Source organism: Hyperolius riggenbachi, chromosome 3 (genome assembly GCF_040937935.1).
Source record: "Hyperolius riggenbachi isolate aHypRig1 chromosome 3, aHypRig1.pri, whole genome shotgun sequence".
NCBI lineage: Eukaryota > Metazoa > Chordata > Amphibia > Anura > Hyperoliidae > Hyperolius > Hyperolius riggenbachi.
In genome coordinates, this window is record NC_090648.1 from 504,239,871 (window position 1) to 504,261,955 (window position 22,085).

Genomic DNA, 22,085 nt, shown 5'->3' on the forward strand with positions numbered 1-22,085 from the left:
ATGATCGGGACCATCTGTATGTGCCTCAGAGTCCGACCCCGGAAAACATGTTGTATCGTGTGTTTAGGTACTAAAATCTGCGTTCCCTCCCAGTAGTGTTGGGCGAACAGTGTTTGCCACTGTTCGGGTTCTGCAGAACATCACCCTGTTCGGGGTGACTATATAGCAGACTATATAGCATTGTGTTTAATGCCACTCTGTGTACACGGCTCAGCCACACTATATAGCATTGTGTTTACTTCCACTCTGTGTCTGCTGGGAACAGTAGTACACCGCTCACCCGCCACTGTATAGCATTGTGCTCTGTGTCACTGCTGACAATAGTGGTACACCGCTCACCCACCACTGTATAGCATTTCTGTACTGCCACTGTACTGCTGCCAGTCAGCGTGTACTTTAAGGATAAGTGAAATGAGGAAGAAATCCGGTGAAAGAGGGAGGGGCAAGGGAAGAGGTGTTTCCCCTGACGGTTCACGTACAGGCCACAGGGGAGCACCCAAGAAAACCCACTCAATACTGCCCATGTTGTCCAGGACAACAACCCTCACAGATCCAAAAGAACAGGACCAGATAATTACTTGGATGACCTCTCAAGCGTCCAGCAGTGGGTTAAGCAGCACCAGCACATCACGCACGAGGTCCGAGTCCTCAGCCAGTTAAAGTCTGGGCTTTCTTTGAAGACTGCACTGAGGATGTTACCATGGCGATTTGCAAGGTGTGCAAGACCCGCCTGAGCAGGGGGAAAAGTATTAACAACCTCTCCACCACCAGCATGAGCCGCCACATTCTATCCAAACATCCCACTCTGTGGGCAAACGCGGCAGGACAGGGTACCACCAGCAACACTGCCTCCCTTGGGTTCACCAGACTCACCACCAGACCCGCCTCAGCAGCAGCAGTAGCCCAGCCATTGCGTGGTTCACAACATTCACAAACATCAGACGATGCTGACACTGTCACTTTCCGGACTAGTGCTCTTGAGGTCTCCCAGTGTTCATCAAACACAACAACCAACAGCCCTTCGGTGTGCAGCGCTACGGTTGAGTTGTCTGTCTCTGAGATGTTTGAGCACAAGAGGAAATTGCCAGCAAATGACCCCCGGGCCGTGGCAGTAACAGCCAGCCAGCATAGCCAAGCTTCTGGCCTGCGAAATGCTGCCATATCGAGTGGTGGAGACAAACAGCTTCAAGGGCATGATGTCAGTGGCCATCCCACGTTACGTTGTTCCCAGCCGCTACCACTTTGCGCGCTCTGCAGTGCCTGAGTTGCATGAGCACGTGGTCAGCTAAATAACCCGAAGCTTGAAGAATGCCGTTGCCTGCAAGGTTCACCTCACCACTGACACCTGGACGAGTGCGTTCGGCCAGGGTCGATACATCTCCCTTACCGCGCACTGGGTGAACCTTGTGGAGCCTGGCAGCGATTCCTCACCTGCTACGGCGCGGGTGTTGCCCACGCCGCAAACAGCTGGATAACAACAGCAGCACCTACCTCTCTGACTCCTTCTCCTCCAACGCATCTCAAAGCTGTACCTCATCCGGAAATGCTAACCCAGCACCAGCAGCAGTAGGATCGTGGAAGCAGTGCAGCACAGCTGTTGGCATGCGTCAGCAAGCGTTGCTGAAGCTGATCTGCCTTGGGGATAAGCAGCACACAGGGGAGGAAATTTGGAGGGGAATAAAGGAACAGACGGATTTGTGGCTGGCACCGCTGGACCTGAAACCGGGCATGAAGCTAGACACCTGGCACGAACTGGCAATGTACGCAATAGAGGTGCTGGCTTGCCCGGCAGCCAGCGTTATGTCGGAACGCTGTTTCAGTGCTGCCGGAGGCATCATCACAGATCGGCGTATCCGCCTCTCCACAGAAAATGCAGACCGTCTGACTCAAATTAAAATGAATCAATCCTGGATTGGAAACGACTACGCAACACTCCTGGACCCCAACCAAGTAACATGACCGATGAACATCTGGGATGGTTTAGCGTTTCCGGTCCCTGTTTATTGAACCTCTCATCTGTATTACATTTATGACTGCATGGCGGCAAAAAGCATTGCTGCTATATCCGCACGCTTTTTGTCCTCATGCAAGGCCTGGGTTGTTGTGTCTCACAAAGCGTGGCCTTCTCCTCCTGCGCCTCCTCCTGTTCCATCACGTGTGCTGCTGCTGCTGCTGCTGCTGCTGCTGCTGGGTTACCGTTGCCGGTCCCTGTTTATGGAACCTCTTATCTTTATTACATTTATGACTACATGGCGGTACAAAGCATGCTATCCGCACGCTTTTTGTCCTCATGCAAGGCCTGGGTTGTTGTGTCTCACAAAGCGTGGCCTTCTCCTCCTGCGCCTCCTCCTGTTCCATCACGTGTGCTGCTGCTGCTGCTGCTGCTGCTGGGTTACCGTTGCCGCGTGGTCCCTGTTTATGGAACCTCTTATCTTTATTACATTTATGACTACATGGCGGTACAAAGCATGCTATCCGCACGCTTTTTGTCCTCATGCAAGGCCTGGGTTGTTGTGTCTCACAAAGCGTGGCCTTCTCCTCCTGCGCCTCCTCCTGTTCCATCACGTGTGCTGCTGCTGCTGCTGCTGCTGCTGGGTTACCGTTGCCGCGTGGTCCCTGTTTATTGAACCTCTTATCTTTATTACATTTATGACTACATGGCGGTACAAAGCATGCTATCCGCACGCTTTTTGTCCTCATGCAAGGCCTGGGTTGTTGTGTCTCACAAAGCGTGGCCTTCTCCTCCTGCGCCTCCTCCTGTTCCATCACGTGTGCTGCTGCTGCTGCTGCTGCTGCTGCTGCTGCTGCTGGGTTACCGTTGCCGGTCCCTGTTTATGGAACCTCTTATCTTTATTACATTTATGACTACATGGCGGTACAAAGCATGCTATCCGCACGCTTTTTGTCCTCATGCAAGGCCTGGGTTGTTGTGTCTCACAAAGCGTGGCCTTCTCCTCCTGCGCCTCCTCCTGTTCCATCACGTGTGCTGCTGCTGGGTTAGCGTTGCCGCGTGGTCCCTGTTTATTGAACCACTTATCTTTATTACATTTATGACTGCATGGTGGTACAAAGCATGCTATCCGCACGCTTCTTGTCCTCATGCAAGGCCTGGGTTGTTGTGTCTCAAAGCGTGGCCTTCTCCTCCTGCGCCACCCTCCTCCTGTTCCATCACGTGTGCTGCTGCTGGGTTAGCATTACCGGTCCCTTTTCCTGGAACCTCTTATATGTATTACATTTATGACTGCATGCCGACAAAAAGCATGTTACCTGTGCAAAGAAAACAGACATTTCCCGCATTTAAAAGACAGTTTTCCCTTTGAAACTTTAAAATCGATTTTCTCAAAAACTATAAGCTCTTTTTGCTAAATTTTTTTTTCCTCTTGTACCCACTCCCAAGGTGCACATACCCTGTAAATTTGGGGTATGTAGCATGTAAGGAGGCTTTACAAACCACAAAAGTTCGGGTCCCCATTGACTTCCATTATGTTCGGAGTTCGGGTCGAACACCCGAACATCGCGGCCATGTTCGGCCTGTTCGGCCCGAACCCGAACATCTAGATGTTCGCCCAACACTACTGCGCAGCAGCGCCGTAAGGCAGATCGGCGATCCCCGGCCAATCAGCGGCCGGGGATCGCCGCCATGTGACAGGGGACGTCCTGTCACTGGCTGCACAGGACGGATAGCGTCCTGTGCAGCCCCGATCACCGGGGAGGGGACAGGTAGGAGAGGGAGGGGGAATTTCGCCGCGGAGGGGGGCTTTGAGGTGCCCCCCCCCCGCCAGCCACATGCAGGCAGGAGAGATCGGACCCCCCCAGCACATCATCCCCCTAGTGGGGAAAAAAGGGGGGCAATCCGATCTCTCTGCCTGCTACCTTATCTGTGCTGGGGGCTGCAGAGCCCACCCAGCACAGATCTCTAAACACAGCGCTGGTCCTTAAGGGGGGGTAAAGGGTGGGTCCTCAAGTGGTTAAAGAAAATAATGAACTTTATCACAATATGCTAATTTTTTGAGAGGATCCTGTATAAGTAGATAAATACTTGCTCTACTTACATAACATATGTATTGCACTGTCCTCGATTTGATTTTAGTGATTTTTCTACAGTAAATAAAAGAGAAAATCCTTCTTAGCATTTTCCATTTTAAGTGTGGCTATTTTGAAGCCAATCCTGATGTCATTTCCTCCCTTACTCTCCTCTGTCTGATTGTGTATGTATTGCCCGCCCTCCACTATAGAAAGTGCATTGTCTCAGCATGAGAAATATTGGCCAATCAGAGAGGAACAGAGGTGTGGGAGGGGAAAACAGGAGGGAAAGAGTCTTCAGCCAATCAGGCTGTATTAGTTAAGTCTGAGGGGAAGTACAGAAGCAAAAAAGGATAACCCAGCATGCCCTGCAACTTCCTTTTTGTGTGCCAATTTTTGTGTGTACCAAATAAGAGTCAGGTAAACTGGGGAATGACCATTTATAAACAAGAAAAGTAATAGTGATTTTAACTTTTGGATTGCCTGGTTAGCATCCTTATTACTTGTTTACCAGATAATAATAAAGAACTGATTTTTGATTTTATGCCCGACAGTTACACTTTAAAAATAGCTTGGATACTTTCCTTTCATTGAAGGACCTCTGTAGCTATAATATTATTGCAGGAGGAAGCTTGGTGAGTCTGTTCACTGATTTGTGTTGCTAGGCATAGTACCCATTTAAGGACGTGAAGTCTGCAGTGACGGCGCTTAGTCTGCAATCATTTGACAATTTGCTGTTGCAGCGCAGAGCTGAACAGCTGCCGCTCTCTCCTCCTCGGCACCTCCATGTTCTCCGCTGAGGAACAGCATGCCATGTGTGGCCTTCAGGCCCAGCAAGCCATAGCTCCGCAATCTGTTGTAATCTTTTCTGGCAGCAGCGGGATTAATCAACAAGAACGCCAAGCAGAATCGGAATACCTTCACATTACATTCTGTGTGCCAGCGGAGCATACAGGTGACCACGCCCACAATATACATGTGTGTCAGCGGAGCAGACACGTGACCACGCCCAAAATATAGATGTGTGCCAGCGGAGCATACAGGTGACCACGCCCACAATATAGATGTGTGCCAGCGGAGCAGACAGATGACCACGCCCACAATATAGATGTGTGCCAGCGGAGCATACAGGTGACCACGCCCAGAATATAGATGTGTGCCAGCGGAGCAGACACGTGACCACGCCCACAATATAGATGTGTGCCAGCGGAGCATACAGGTGACCACGCCCAGAATATAGATGTGTGCCAGCGGAGCATACAGGTGACCACGCCCAGAATATAGATGTGTGCCAGCGGAGCAGACACGTGACCACGCCCACAATATAGATGTGTGCCAGCGGAGCATACAGGTGACCACGCCCAGAATATAGATGTGTGCCAGCGGAGCAGACACGTGACCACGCCCACAATAAAGATGTGTGCCAGCGGAGCAGACAGGTGACCACGCCCAGAATATAGATGTGTGACCACGCCCACAATATAGATGTGTGTCAGCGGAGCAGACAGGTGACCACGCCCACAATATAGATGTGTGCCAGCGGAGCAGACAGGTCACCATGCCCACAATATAGATGTGTGCCAGCGGAGCATACAGGTGACCACGCCCAGAATATAGATGTGTGCCAGCGGAGCAGACATGTGACCACGCCCACAATATAGATGTGTGCCAGCGGAGCAGACAGGTGACCACACCCAGAGTATAGATATGTACCAGCGTAGCAGACAGGTGCCCACGCCCAGAATATAGATGTGTGCCAGCGGAGCAGACAGGTGACCAGGCCCAGAGTATAGATGTATGCCAGCGGAGCACACAGGTGAGCAGGCACGAAATATAGATGTGTGCCAGCGGAGCAGACAGGTGACCATGCCCAAAATATAGATGTGTGCCAGCGGAGCAGACAGGTCAGCACACCCACAATATAGATATGTGCCAGCAGAGCAGACAGGTGACCACGCCCACAATATAGATATGTGCCAGCAGAGCAGACAGGTCACCACACCCAGAATGTACATGTGTGCCAGCGGAGCAGACAGGTGACCACGCCCACAATATAGATGTGTGCCAGCGGAGCATACACGTCACCACGCCCACAATATAGATGTGTGCCAGTGGAGCAGACAGGGGACCACCCCCAGAATATAGATATGTACCAGCAGAGCAGACGGGTGCCCACGCCCAGAATATAGATGTGTGCCAGCAGAGCAGACGGGTGCCCACGCCCAGAATATAGATGTGTGCCAACGGAGCAGACAGGTGAGCAGGCTCAAAATATAGATGTGTGCCAGCGGAGCAGACAGGTGACCACACCCACAATATAGATGTGTGTCAGCGGAGCAGACAGGTGACCACGCCCACAATATGTGTGCCAGCGGAGGAGACAGTTGATCCCGCCCACAATATACATGTGTGCCAGCGGAGCATACAGGTCACCACGCCCACAATATAGATGTGTGGCGGCGGAGCAGGCAGGTGACCACGCCCAGAATATAGATTTGTACCAGCGGAGCAGACAGGTGACCACGCCCGGAATATAGATATGTACAGCAGACAGGTGCCCATGGCCAGCATATAGATTTGTGCCAGCGGAGCAGACAGCTGATCAGGCCCGAAATATAGATGGCGTGTGAACTCCAATAACAGTTTTTCTTCTTGCAGGTCTCCAGTCATGGCGGGGGGATTATTCGCCATGGACAGGAAGTGGTTCTGGGAGCTCGGGGGATACGATCCCGGCTTGGAGATTTGGGGCGGAGAGCAGTACGAGATTTCTTTCAAGGTCAGTCTAAAATTTCTGTTACATCCTATGTGGTCCGCAAAGTGCTTGTTGTATATGTTGTGATTTTCACATGCTATGTGAGCTATTTAACCCTTTAGCAGCTGCAGGCCAATTTATTGTAGCAAATTTTCTTTTTATTTGTTACAGTTCCTTGTTTCTAATAAGTACTGCTGTAATGTGTATTTATTGTCACTAGGGGGCAATGTGAGACAATAAAATAGGACTTTTGCTTTCAGTTTCTATATTTTCTGCTGGTAGAGAGAGATTAAAGTATTCCAAGAATTTTCAGCATGATGAGTTCTGCCGACTGAGGTCAAAAGCAGCTCACTTACCTCAAACCAGATAACTCTATCGAAGCTGCTAAATGGTTGAACGCAACCTGTGAGGCTTGCTACAGCCAACTCTGAATACTTTCCTCTGGATTCTGGAAGGGCCTCCCCATCCTCCTCAGGCAGCGATGAGACCCCCGGAGCATGGCCACACAGCCCAGTAACACGAACTCGCTCGGGCTCTGCTGGAAATAGCTGAGTCAATACTACTGCACATGCGGGAGCTGTTGCCAAGCAGTTTTTTTTGTGGAATCCCAGTGCTGGAAAGGGCTGGTGGAGGAGGGCGGGGCAAGCCTCTCCAGGATGCCTTTCCCAAGGTGTGTACCCCACAGGGGCTCTTTTTCCACCTCTACAGGTACTCTTTAATAAAGAACCTTACTGAAAGATGCTAGTAGGGGTAGAAAAAAAATCAAAACATTTCAAAGTGAGAAGTTAAAAAATAGTTGATGATCAAGAAATGATTGATACCCTCCATGTAATTCATTCATGTTCTTGTAGTGCCTGGATGGTGTAATGGTTAAGGGCTCTGCCTCTGACACAGGAGACCAGGGTTTGAATCTCGGCTCTGTCTGTTCAGTAAGCCCAGCACCTATTTCAGTAGGAGACCTTAGGCAAGTCTCCCTAACACTGCTACTGCCTATAGAGCGTGTCCTAGTGGCTGCTGCTCTGGCGCTTTGAGTCCGCAAGGAGAAAAGTGCTATATAAGTGTTCTGTGTTTGTTTGTTTCTTGGATCTGCCGTGAGACTGAGGGTCATCATCTTTACTACTGGCAGACATTAAAAAAAAAAAAAGCACAAACTTTCCTTAGATATAAACACACCCATTAACAGAACCTCGGCTAAAAAAATTATTTTTTTTTCTAGATAAATACGTGTAGAGGGAGAACCCACTTGCTTGGCAGTTGGCAACAGCTGTTATTTCCCACAATGCAATGAGGTTCACAGACAGGAATCTGTCAGAACCATGGTGCTGACATCACACTGTGGGAGGGGTTTTACCACAATATCAGCCATACAGACCCCCTGATGATCCAGTCGAGAAAAGGTAGAGATTTCTTGTGGGAAAGAGGGTATCAGCTACTCATAGTTCAATGCTGGGTTAAAGCTCCTCTTTAAAAGCTCAATTAATCCCAAAAACAAGAGACATTCTAATATCAATCAGGTTGATAAGTTAATATAAATAGTATACTGTATAAGTGATGAACAAGACTTTTATTATGAGCTACATGCGCTTGTCAAACAACAATACAGCTTGCTTCCTGTCTTGTTTGGTGTTAGCTGCGAAGTGGGCCAATAAGAAGTGAACATGTGATTCTGAAAGCAGGAAAAACAACAGAAGTCAGACTATATTGCTCAAAATGACCGTAAGAATATGGCAAAAGTTGGTGGGAAAAAGAAGCAACAGAGGTGGAGCATGGAAGTAGTTTGCACATTTGTTTCTTTAGCTGCACAGGTCTCTGCTCACCTTATCTATATTCAGTTTTATTCAAAATAGGTGGGCGGGTCCTTGTGTCAGTCACTGTACTGGCACCGCCTTCCATGGTCTTGCAGCTCACAAGAAGTGGGAGTCCCAAAACCGTAAGCCAGCCAGTGCAGGGGGTCTTTCGTCTGAAAGGATCGGTGTACAGCTGCAGATGAACACAGCTAGAAAACAGATTTTTAAATTCCAGCGTGCAGTCCTAGACTTAATTCTTACCATTTACACTGTTGTTGTTATTATTAAACTTTAATTATAATGCCCTAACATATTATGCAGTGTTGTACAACAGATAGGGGAGACATTACAACATTAACCTATTGGGGACCACGTTTAGTAAATCTTACGCCGCACTTGTGTCTGTCTAAGCCTGATACAGCGTAGGATTTACGTCACCTGCTGCTTCCACTCCCGACGCAATCGTGCGCACGCAAGAGGGGAGATTAAGCTGTCATATGACAGCTGACATCTCCCCTCAGTGATTAGGAGCCACCGCGATTGGCTCCTGATCACGTGATCACTGTGATCGCTGGCCGATCGTAGTGATCACTATTGAGCAGCGGCGGTAGGAGGGGAAGGGGACTCACTTTCCTGACGTTCCCCCTGTGATCGTCGCTCCCCTCCGCTCTACCCGGCATCTCTCCTAGCTCTGACTTTAAGTGTCTGGGCCCGGCTTTATGACATCATCAAGCCGCGACCTGGAACTTAGCGGCAGTGCGAGCAGGGATGCCGGCCAGAGCAGGGGGGGCTAGAACTGCTCATTGCTGGAGCCTGGGAGGTGAGGAACGCTGCCTAGCTAGCTATACTGGGGATGCGGCTGCCTTACCCCCCCCCCTCCCCCCAGCATGTAAAATGGCCTGGTCCTTAGGAGGGGTTAGGCAGCCGGTCCCCAGGAGGTTAAACAATGTCACACAGGTACATTATAGCATTCGTCAGTGGCACACACAATAGTGATGTAAAAATGTAGGTCACCGTCTGTACCACATGACTTGGCACATGTGACATCCCACGTGCTAATCCCACGTGGTACAGGCGCTTGCAATGACTGGAATAGGTCGGGAATGACGCCGGCAGAGAGGTGAGACTTTAAAGGACCACTATCGTGAAAAATTTTAACGTTTAAAATAAATGTAAACACATACAAATAAGAAGTATGTTTCTTCCAGAGTAAAATGAGCCGTAAATGACTTTTCTCCTATGTTGCTGTCACTTACAGTAGTTAGTAGAAATCTGACAGAACAAACAGGTTTTTTGACTAGTTCATGCTTCATGGGGGATTCTCATAATATAATTTATTTTTTACAAAAGCACTCCCTGCAAAGGCACCTTTTACTCTGGGAGAAATGCACATTTTATTTATGTGTTTTCGTGTGTTTTTAAATGTGGACCTTTAAAACACTGAGCACGAGGACGGGGACGGACACCTTACACCTGAGGGGAAACGGGCCCGAGGGGTCAGTCGAGACTGTAGATCATCACGGTATCAAACGCTGTTTCCGCCATACACCCGATCGAGCTCTTGCAACCAAGATTTTCCAGCTTGTCCTATTGATGCTGTTGTCGGCCCAAAATCGATCGAAAAGGTCGATCGTACGGCCATGTTTACGGCACCGATTCTCTTCTGATTTGGATCGGAAGATCGATCGGGCCGAAATATCAAGTAGTGTTTTGCCACCTTTACTGTCCATCTATTTCAGGGCTTTGTACGTGGCGATATCCTGTGCAATGGCTTTTATACCGATCAGGCCAGTAGACTAATTCAGGGTGCAGTCAGCTTGTGTAAAATAAGAAGCGCCTGTATTATTTTAATGGCGGGTACCCTCTGGAATCCACCAACCAGCAGATCTAGAGGGCAGTTTAACAATAACTCAATTTAAACACTTCTGGGATTAGGCAAAGATCTGCCCTTACTTAAGGAATTAATTAGTACAGATAGCATCGATTGCTGGATCTTGGTTTCTCATCAATATGCTTTGATACGAAGATTGGTTGCACTCGGCCGCGCATTCCCCTGTGTCCGTCCTCATCCCAGAATACGCGAGGGCTTATTTCCTATGCCAGTTCAAAGTGCGCTGATTGTGCGAGCCGCTCAGCAGCGCGTATCATCCAATCACATTTATTTATTGAAGCTGATTGTTTGTCACGGGTTAGTGCACCGTGTATTGCTGCGTGTGCCGGATAGGTGACCTCACTGGTATGGCTCTGACCTTGAGAAGCAACAGAGGAAATCTCCACTGACTGCCTTCAGATAGAGTCCCTGATGCGTACTGAAGTCCAGCGTAGGAAGACAGGGATGATTATCAGGAAAATGAAGTCTTAAAGTGGTAGAATACGTGTAACCGAATGTTCTTAAAATAACAAAAAAAAGGGCTCTGACCAACGATACTGTTATACTTCTTTTACTGATTTTTCTTCTACCTCAACGAATAGACTTCAATTTACAAAGCCTGGCCATATGTGCGAAAGCAGAAAACAGCTGATTGTACCAAACATTTTGTGAAATTTCAATTCATTAAAGGGAACCTAAACTGAGAAGGATATGGATTTTTCCTTTTAAAATAATGCCAGTTGCCTGAATCACCTGCTGATCCTGTGTCTCTAATACTTTTAGCCACAGCCCCTGAACAAGCATGCAGATCAGGTTTTCTGACTGAAGTCAGACTGGATTAGCTGCATGCTTGTTTCAGGGTGTGATTCAGCCACTATTGCAGTCACAGAGATCAGCTGGACTGCCAGGCAACTGGTATTGTTTAACAGGAAACATCCATATCACTCTCAGTTAAGGTACCCTTTAAGGCTGTTACTGCATGGAAAGCTGAAATTACCAACTAGTGAGGTAAAATACAGACAAGTGTGGTAAATTACTGACTTGTGGGGTAAAATACCAACTTGTGAGGTAAAATACCAACTTGTGAGGTAAAATACAGACTAGTGAGGTAAAATATCAAATAGCAAGGTAAATTACTTATGAGGTAATATACAGACTTGTGAGGTAAAATGCAGACTTGTGAGCAGGGCTGTGGAGTCGGAGTGGAGGAGTCGGAGCAATTTGGGGTACCTGGAGTCGGTGGTTTCAATAAAGTGAGGAGTCGGATGATTTTTGAACCAACTCCACAGCCCTGCTTGTGAGGTAAAATATCAACTAGCGAGGTAAAATACAGACTTGTGAGGTAAGTTTACTGACTTGTGGGGTAAAATGCAGAGTAGTGAGGTAAATTACTGACTTCTGAGGTACCGTATATACTCGACTATAAGTCTAAAAATGTAGGTCTGACTCACTAAATAAAACTATAGGGGTCGCCTTATACAAGAGTCACAAGCAACACTGAACACACTGAGTGATGTGTGTACTAATAATGACATTCCCATTTGTAGCAATTTACCCAGTGCTAAGTGACACTTTCTTGATAAAGGAAATACCAAGAAAACACAGGTCTGAAAGTCCTGGCCACAACAATGAACAAGGAAAGGGGGAGAGATACTGTACTGCAGGAGGGGGCAGGGGGAATAATTGCTGGGGCCTGGAGGATGTATTGGCTGAAGTTAAGAGACAGGAGGGGTTATTGGCTGCAATACTGTATGCAGTGCAGTCATTAACCCCTCCTGGTCCCCAAGTGCAGCCATTAACTTTGCTGGGTAGACTTATACTTGAGTCAATTAAAAAAATCACAGCTTAAGAGGGTAAATATTGGGGTCGACTTATACACGAGGTCGACTTATATTCCAGGATATATGGTAAATACCTCAATAAATGTCAATTCACAAAGCCTTAAGGCATTCGGTAAAGGAGAATACAGCTGATCTTACCAAACATTTTGTGAAGTGTGAATTCATTAAAGCTGCTGTCGCACTGAAAGCTGAAATTACCGACTAGTGAGATAAATGACTGACTTGTGATGTAAATACCTCAATAAATGTAAAATCTCAAAGATAAGAGCATGCGGTAAAACAAATGAGAGGTTTAGTATTTCTCTCCAGCCTGGAGATGTCAGTTACTGACAATCCGCCATTCGAAAGGTTATAGAAGGGAGCAAACAGACGGGAAAACTAATTACACTAATCAGGAAAATTAAGAAAGTTAATAATGAAAACGTATTTGCCTACGTTCACAATTTTATTATATAGTAATTACAATTCCAGTATTACAATTAGTAATTACAACAAGATACGGATGGTTTTGAGCTGATACAAATGTTAATTTCATTTTGTGCAGCTTGGACTTGCACTTTACTTGTCAGTATAATTTAAAAAAAACAACACTATCTGTATCACATCTTTCATCCATTTACCCTGCACTGCAATAATTAATCGAATACCAAACAAAATACTGCATGATCCTTTAAAATACTGCATGAAACATTTATGCCGCCTGGACGTGATCCTCACGTTCAGACGGCTGCTACAGTGCTGCTGTGCGCTTCAGCACGCTCCTGCGAGCGATCGTGCGCACGCCCCCGTGCCGCCCCCCGGTAGCCCGGAGATCAGTGAATGGGTACATGGTTCCCGTTCATTGATCTAAGTCCCCAGCAGAAAAATCGATGGATTCCCATCAGAGGCCGCAGTTTTTCTGAAGAAAAAAAAAAGTTTCCCGTCCTCTTAGTGCTTCCTGGAAGTGAACAAAAAAAATCTCACTGTGGTCATCTTGTGGCCAAATAGTAAAACTACATTTACATACATTTTTTAATAAAATAAACCCACATTATTACATTTAAAGAGACTCTGAAGTGACATTAAAAATTGCTTTTTAACTTATAATCAACATGGGCATGTTTGCCCCCGCTAAAACGCCGCTATCCCGCGGCTGAATGAGGGGCCTTTACCCCCCAAATCCCCCCCTGCAAAATCCGCTACCAACTTGGTCGTAGATTTTGCTGCTCATGGAGGCAGAGCTAATGGCCGCAGCCCTGCCTCAGCGTGTCTATCAGCCGGCGGATCTCCGCCTTTCCCCGCCCCTCTCAGTGAAGGAAGACTGATAGGGGCGGGGGGAGGCGGCGATCAGCGCTGATAGACGCCCTGAGAGGCAGGGCTGCGGCCGTTAGCCCTGCCTCAAGCAGGAAGCGCTGCCCGGGAACAACGGAGGGAATTTGGGGGGTAAAGACCCCTCGTTCAGCCGCGGGATAGCGGCGTTTTAGCAGGGGAAAACATGCCCATGTTGATTATAAGGTAAAAAGCGATTTTTAATGTCGCTTCAGAGTCTCTTTAAAATTAACTGTTTCCCACACCAAAAATTACCCACATAAAAATTTTAATGGAAAAAAAAAATACAATAAAAAAAAAAAACAAACCATAAATAGTTACCTAAGGGTCTGAACTTTTTAAATATGCATTTGAAGAGGGTATATTACGAACATTTTTTAATTATACGCTTGTAAATAGTGATGGACGCAAAACTAAAAAAATGCACCTTTATTTCCAAATAAAATATCGGCGCCATACATTGTGATAGGGACATAATTTAAACGGTGTAATAACCAGGACAAATGGGAAAATAAAATACATAGCTTTTAATTATGGTAGCATGTATTAATTTCAAACTATAGTGGCCAAAAACTGAGAAATAATGATTTTTTTTCCCATTTTTTTTCTTAATATTCCTGTTAAAATGCATTTAGAAAAAAATAATTGTTAGCAAAATGTACCACCCAAAGAAAGCCTAATTAGTAGCGGAAAAAACAAAAGCTAGATCAATTCATTGTGATAATTAGTGATGAAGTTATTAGCGAGTGAATAGGAGGTGAAAATTGCTCTGTTGCATAAGGTGAAAAATCCCCGTAGGCTGAAATGGTTACCGTAAATACCATTAAAAAAAAAATCACTCTAATTTAGATTCTGAAATTTATCACTGGTGGTGATATATTCAGTCCTGTCAGGAGCAGCTCTGCGGAATGTTTTTTTTCTAAGAATACCAAAGGCAATAAAAAACAATAATGCCTGGCCTCCGAGAGTGCTCTAGGAAGAGAATTTTGCATAGCTAAACAGCCTAGGCAAAGCATCAGCAATAAATAAGGTTAAGCAATATATAGATCTAGTACTGTAAGTGTTTCTGATGCTGAAACCAGGAAAAATGACTGTAAAAGTGGGTATTCTGAATAATTTAGTATATGTCACTGACAGGGCCTCTTTAACTCTGAGCAATAAGAAAATCAATCATTCCGCCATAAAGAATGTTGACAGTTCCAGCAGTTTGATTTATCCTCGGTTTCTTTGGGATGGCGAAAGGCTGGTCATTTCCTGCCACAGATGTCATCGCCATACGCTGAAGTGTCACAAAGCAGCACAAGAATGATCCCCATCGCATTCCTTTTCCTAAACATCTCCGTCACAAGGCGAGAGCAGCCATCGTCACTGTCCTACTTACCAGATCACTTCCCGGCCACGCCCCTCACCATTAGTCACCCGCTGTGCGCCCCTCTGACAGGTCGCGACAAGTCTCACAGAAACCGCTCCGTTTATTGTGCTGAAATTAAGATAAAGTGGTGCAGCCTTGTGCAGCTGATAGATTAATAACCGTGCTGGTATTGCAGGCACAGAAGGGCGGCTGCAGAGAGGGGGCGGATGGGAACAGGGAAATGAAGGATAGCCGGGCTACGGGGGCTAACTAAGCTTATTTATTCTCATGCTGCGCCGAACAGAACAGCGCGGAGGATACACGGAGATAGACTAGATAAATGGGGCAGATGGATGCCAGGAAACAGCCTGAAACTGCCAAGACTTCGGAGGCGTCGCCAAATCCAGCGCTCGCTTTCTTTTTACGCCATGGCGACGGGAGGCAGCGGCCGGCGAATGTAGGTCTAGGGCTCTGATTGGCGGACTGCCTGTTCCCACAATGAATTTGAACGCCTCAAAAAGAGCGCTGCCCCCCCCCCCCCCCCCCAAACAGAAACTGCAAGACTAATGCTAGGTACTACACAGAGAATTTAATGTGTGCGTTAAACACCAAGTGAACACCTGACATAACTGGCTAAGCAAATTTGGCCTAATTGGCTATTCATGAGGCAATGCTCATGCAAATATCCATTTGCTTTCGCATGCCAACTTAAAGAGACACTGAAGCGAGACTAAATCTCGCTTCAGGTCTTATATATAGCAGGGGCACGTGTGCCCCTGCTAAAACGCCGCTATCCCGCGGCTTAACGGGGGTCCCTTCACCCCCAACCCACCCCCCGCAAACCTGGGTCGGAAAAAGGTCGCTGGAGCTGATCTTCCTGGAGGCAGGGCTAACGGCTGCAGCCCTGCCTCCAGTCGCGTCTATCAGACGCGCATCGCCGCCTCTCCCCCGCCCCTCTCAGTGAAGGAAGACTGAGAGGGGCGGGGGAGAGGCGGAGGTACGCGTCTGACAGACGCGCATGGGGCAGGGCTGCGGCGGTTAGCCCTGCCCCAACCAGGAAGCGCTCCCCCGCTGCTCGGAGGGGGTTTGGGGGGACAGGGACCCCCGTTAAGCCGCGCTATAGCGGCGTTTTAGCAGGGGCACGCATGCCCCTGCTAGCTATGAGGTCTGAAGCGAGATCTATTCTCGCTTCAGACTCTCTTTAAGCAGGGTCAAAAACCAATACTGCAAAGCGGTCGCCCTGCAGGAATTAGTTTATGCTACATAAGCACTATCCAGGAGCGTCATGGGGAGGCTTCCCCATGCCCCCATACAACCGGGGGGGACCGCGGGGTCCCAGGTGCTCTCACTGCCTGAGAACCACAGCGGCACCCCGGAGGGGGAGGGTGGGTGGCACAGGGCCCCCCAAGTGTGGCCAGCGCCGGGGAGAGCCGTCCGCACCCACCTCCCAATATTAAAAACAGGCACTTACCTTAACGTCCATTACGTTCTGCTACTGAGCATAGCTTGTGTGCAACACATTTGAAAGGGAAAGGAATGAAGCATGGGTCGCACTGAGCTTTGGAGCCCAGGGCTGGCTCACACACTGCACTCCAAGGGGGGAGGTACACATGATGAGATTTACTGGCAGATCGATTATTTCTGACAGGTCCAATCCGATTGCCGATTTATTTTCTGATAATTTTTCTATTCATAGTTACATAGTTACTTGGGTTGAAACAAGACATACGTCCATCGAGTTCAACCAGTATAAAGTACAACACCAGCCTGCTCCCTCACATATCCCTGTTGATCCAGAGGAAGGTGATAAACCCATACAAGGCATGGTCCAATTAGCCCCAAACGGGAAAAATTCCTTCCCGACTCCAGATGGCAATCAGATAAAATCCCTGGATCAACATCATTAGGCATTACCTAGTAATTGTAGCCATGGATGTCTTTCAACGCAAGGAAAGCATCTAAGCCCCCTTTAAATGCAGGTATAGAATTTGCCATAACGACTTCCTGTGGCAATGCATTCCACATCTTAATCACTCTTACTGTAAAGAACCCTTTCCTAAATAAATGGCTAAAACGTTTTTCCTCCATGCGCAGATCATGTCCTCTAGTCCTTTGAGAAGGCCTAGGGACAAAAAGGTCACTTATATAGAAAATCGATCGGACATCAGATCAGACCTGTTGCAAATAATAGATCTGACAGATCCGACAAAATCTCATTGTGTAGAAGTAACATAACATCACTTGAAAGTGGACGATTAGATTGTCAGCTCCTGTGACAGACAGGCAAAACCTGTTCACCCCAGCCAGTCCAAACAGTTGTCCGCGATCATTTTCAAATGTGTGCAGATGCCCCCCTTCCAACCGTCCCTCCCCCCACCCCACCCCGTGACCCGATCGTGATCAGACATGCTGGATTATAATGGCTGATCAATATTATTTAGAACCGCGGGCGCCGACAGCTCAGCTACCACTCATCCTCCCCTCCCAGAATGGGATTAAAGCTGACCTGAACTCAGAACTTCCTCTCTGCTCTAAAAGATAAGCACCAGCATAATAACCTTTAAAGAAAAACATTTCTTTGTTACAGCTGATACAAATCCTGCAATACATCTGCAGTGTGTCTACTTCCTGCTTTCATGGAAGCAGACATGGAGTTAACATCCAGTGTTTACATATTAGCTGTTCTGCTGAGGCAGCAAGCTGACACAACTGAGAGATCAAATTACAACATGTGATTAGTCACAGATGAGGCAGAATTAGACAGGCTAAACTCTCTAAATAAGTTTTCCTCCTGTCCTGTGCAAGAGTTTAGGTCCACTTTAAGATGAAGTGGTGCTCTAGGCAAGATAGCAGTTTTTGCCCACGGTTGATGATATACTAGTAGTAAGGTTTGGTTGGGGCTAGCATCCATCAGGCCCCTAGACTCTTTTCAGGCCCTAGGCAACTGCTTGGGTTGCCTTGTGGTTGATCTGGCTCTGCCCTCTCCATAAAGGTGACACACAGATAAGCTTTTTGTTAAAGTTCTGTTGGATCCCCCAGGTAGATCTGACCATTTTTGGAAAGCTGAAAGTCTCGGCTTTCCTTTGCACTGGGTCCTGAATCAATGCGATGCCCCATTCCCAAGTTAGGGGGGTTTGGGGAACAGGTGTCCCCTGTGTTTTGCTGCAGAGAGCACAGTGGAATTGAGTCTCCTGCCCATGCCAGTAAGCCAGAGAGGAGACGAGGGTGCATAGCTGCGCTGCTCCTTCATCTGTAATGAGAGACCCAGGACACTTGACATAAGTTTTGAAGACACAGATTTATGCTGCGAAGGAAGAAGACCTCCCGGGTGTGCTGCTTATCATCATGTCAGGTTCATCCGTACTTCTGTAATTGCAATTTCTGCAACCGAGTTCAGGGGATACCCCTCCTTCAAAACCCCATAACTTGGGAACTGAGCATCCTACCGACTCAGCACCCGGTGCAACAGAAAGCCGGGACTTTTATCTTTCCAAAAATGGTCAGATCTTCCCGGGGGTTCAAACAGAATTTTAACAAAAAGATGCCAAACTTTCCTGATGGGATAATACTTAAGTACCTTAATATGAGACACTGTTTCTCAGGGGTGTTGCTAGGATACTCAGAGATCCGGGGCAGTTTTGGGCACTCCAGATGGAAAATGGGTGTGGCCATGCACCAGAATGTGGGTGTGGTCATGGGTGGTGCCAATTTTACATAAACTGCCCAGCAAAATGTTGGTTGAAGCCCCCTCTCCATTAATGCAAAAAAAAAAAAAATAATTTAAAAATGCAGCATATCACATAAATAGACAGTGCCTCTTAAACTAGGCAGAGTTACCTGGCTTCTGTGCTGGCAGGTCTGGCTTCCTGTTGGGCGGGCTGGTCTGCTCCCAGGTTGTCTGCCAGTCCCCCCATAGCATTCCCTGACCTTCTAGTGGACCCCCTCCCATGCTCTCATGAGCCTCCCATAGAAGCACCACAACTCCCAGCATGCCCCATAGAAGAACCACAGCTCCCTGCATGCCCCCATAAAGGCACCACAGCACCCAGAATACCCCCGATTGATGGACCACAGCTCCCACCTTGCCCGCCATTGAGGCACCACAGCTGACTCTGCCTGGGGGACATCTGGGGCACCCCAGAATAGATCCGGGGCACGTGCCACTGATCTTTGGGGTTAGCGACGCCTCTGCTGTTTCTTTTTTGGGGGGAAGCACGGTATGAGATGCCTGCTAGTTTAGTTTTATCGGCCCTTTAACAGCTTTAGCCCTGGTGCTTGTTAAGTAGCGGCACATCACGAGGAGCGGCTGCGCGTCTGGCCTCTCTCTCCAGGGAGGCAGCTTGTTGTTAAGCACTTGCTTAATGATTGTTTAAGTGTAATTAAGTCCTGCTACATCCAAATGTATTCATCTTCTTTTGACCCATTTCTTGTTTTGTTTTTTTTGTTTTTTTTTTCCCATCACACCACCCCGAGATGCTAAACGCCTGAATAAATTACACGACTTCAGTCACGTCTGTCCACATGACATTGATGTGAACCCCGGCATATGTATAGTGAACTGGTCACAGCAGGGCCGCACGGGGTCTGTGACTTCAGTCACGTCTGTCCACATAACATTTATGTGAACTCAGGCATATGTAAAGAGAGCTGGTCACAGCAGGCCGCTCAGGTCATGTATGTCCACATGACATTTGTGTGAACCCTGCTGTATGTAAAGAGAACCGGTCACAGCAGGCCGCTCAGGACTCTGACTTCAGCTGCGTCTTTCCATGTGACATTAATGTGAACCCTGCCATATGTAAAGTGGACCAGTCACAGCAGAGCTGCTCATGTTATGTCTGTTCACATGATATTTGTGTGAACCCTGCTGTATGTAAAGTGAACCGGTCACAGCAGGGCCGCTAAGGTCTGTGAATATTCATTAGGCTAGCGGAAGATGCAGTGTCAGTTCCATGCGGCTTTCTGATCTAGTTCCTCAATGCCAACTCACTGCTAGACCCACTGCAATCTGGATTTCGGCTTGCCCACTCAACCGAAACTGCTCTCACCAAAGTGGTCAATGACCTTGCCTTAGCTAAAGCTGAAGGTAAATACTCCATTCTCCTCTTTCTTGACCTTTCAGCAGCTTTTGACACAGTAGATCATCCCCTACTCCTCCAGTCCATGGGCATTCACGATCTTGCCCTGTCCTGGCTTTCATCCTACCTCTCCAACCGCTCCTTCACGACCGCCTTCAATGATTCCTCGTCCACCCCCAACCACCTCTCGGTGGGAGTCCCCCAAGGTTCGGTCCTTGTCCCCCTACGGTTCACCCTATACACATCCTCCATTGGCAAGGTTATCTCCTCCATGGGTTTTAACTATCATCTGTATGCAGATGACACCCAGATCTACCTCCACACCCCTGACATATCCACCATTACCATGGACAAGGTCTCCTCCTGTCTATCAGCCATCTCCTCCTGGATGTCCGCTAGGTTCCTGAAACTAAATCTAGACAAAACGGAATTTATGATCTTCCCACCCCGGACATCCATAAACCTCCCAGATGTGCATGTCACTGTTAACCACACTACCATTCACCCTACCTCTCAAGCCCACTGTCTGGGTGTCACCCTGTACTCCGCACTCTCCTTCACTCCCCACATCCAAAACCTCACAAAGTCCTGCAACTTCCACCTTCGTAACAACTGTAAGATTCGCCCTTTCCTGACCCCTGCCACCACCAAACTCCTCATCCATGCCCTCATAATTTCTCGCCTTGACTACTGCAATGCCCTGCTGTCTGGTCTCCCTATGACCCGAACAGCCCCACTGCAGTCCATCATGAATGCAGCAGCCAGAATTATCCACTGCTCCCATCGCTCCACCACGGCAGATCCCCTCCTAGAATCCCTCCACTGGCTTCCTATCCAGTCCAGAATCAGATTCAAGATACTGTGTCTGACCTACAAATCTGTCCACAAAACCTGTCCAACCTACATTTCCGATCTTACTCAGAGGTACACACCTAGCCGCTCACTCCGCTCTTCCAATGAACTTCGCCTAACCGCCCCCCGCATCACCCAGTCTTATGCACGCCTCCAGGACTTCTCAAGAGCTGCTCCAACACTATGGAACTCCTTACCTCCACCCATTAGGGCAGCCCCCTCCTTCAACATCTTCAAGAAAGCCCTCAAAACTCACCTTTTCACTCTGGCCTACTACCCCTCACAAGTGCTCTAAACCCACAGCTGAACTCTGGTCCCCTACCTCTCGTGTCCCTACCTCTCCCTTTAGATTGTAAGCCTTTGGGCAGGGTCCTCCTCCTTTTGTGTCCAACCTGATCATGCACCTCCGTGACTGTGAACCCATGCTAGGCATCCGAGTGAACCTAACTTGCCTAATCTTTATGCTCCCATGAAGTGACTGACTAAGCATTACCTTGTACTCATACTGTGCTGTGTGATCTGATCTTTCTTGTATTCAGGTATTGTCATTTTGCTGTATGTCACCCCTAAATATTGTATGTATCCCTATTTATTGTCCAGCGCTGCGTAATATGTTGGTGCTTTATAAATACAACAAATAAATAATGATGTCACTGATTCTTCCGTCAGACGAGATCTGAGAATCGTGCGGCTGTCTATTGTATACCAGAGCTTCCTTCATCTCAGACGTCTGTACCCCACGGCAGATGTACCCCGCTGTGCCCTGCAGACCCCCAATACTGCCCATGCCAATGTGTGGCAGCAGTGCTTAAAGAGGAACTCCACCGAAAATAATGTACTGTAATAAAAAAAAGTGCTTAATTTTTACAATAATTATGTATAAATGATTTAGTCAGTGTTTGCCCATTGTAAAAAATTTTAAATCCCCGATTTACATTCTGACATTTATCACATGGTGACAATTTTACTGCTTGCTTTTATGGCAGTTGGAAACCGCTGTAAACAGCTGTTATTTCCCACAATGCAACAAGGCTCCCACAGTGTGATGTCAGAACCATGGTCCTGACATCACACTGTGGGAGGGGTTTCACCACAATATCAGCCATACAGAGCCCCCTGATGATCCGTTTGAGAAAAGGAAAAGATTTCTCATGGGAAAGGAGGTATCAGCTACTGATTGGGATGAAGTTACATTCTTGGTTACGGTTTCTTTTTAATGCCCG

The 22,085-nt window shown here is 47.7% G+C and overlaps 1 protein-coding gene and 1 long non-coding RNA gene across 3 annotated transcripts in view; one reads left to right on the forward strand and one right to left on the reverse strand.

Moving 5' to 3' along the window:
- The window catches only part of GALNT10 (polypeptide N-acetylgalactosaminyltransferase 10), a 285,295-nt gene that overhangs the window by 248,912 nt on the left and 14,298 nt on the right, over nt 1-22,085 (forward strand). For both annotated transcript variants that reach the window (XM_068278341.1, XM_068278342.1), the window contains exon 7: nt 6,682-6,799. In XM_068278341.1, the coding sequence (XP_068134442.1) occupies nt 6,682-6,799 (118 nt within the window). The remainder of the gene's footprint in view (nt 1-6,681; nt 6,800-22,085) is intronic.
- Nucleotides 8,358-18,576, reverse strand: LOC137564453 (uncharacterized). Its single transcript, XR_011030600.1, has 3 exons — nt 18,510-18,576; nt 8,593-8,771; nt 8,358-8,441 (listed from the first exon to the last, which is right to left on the reverse strand). It is a non-coding gene; the product is annotated as an uncharacterized lncRNA (long non-coding RNA).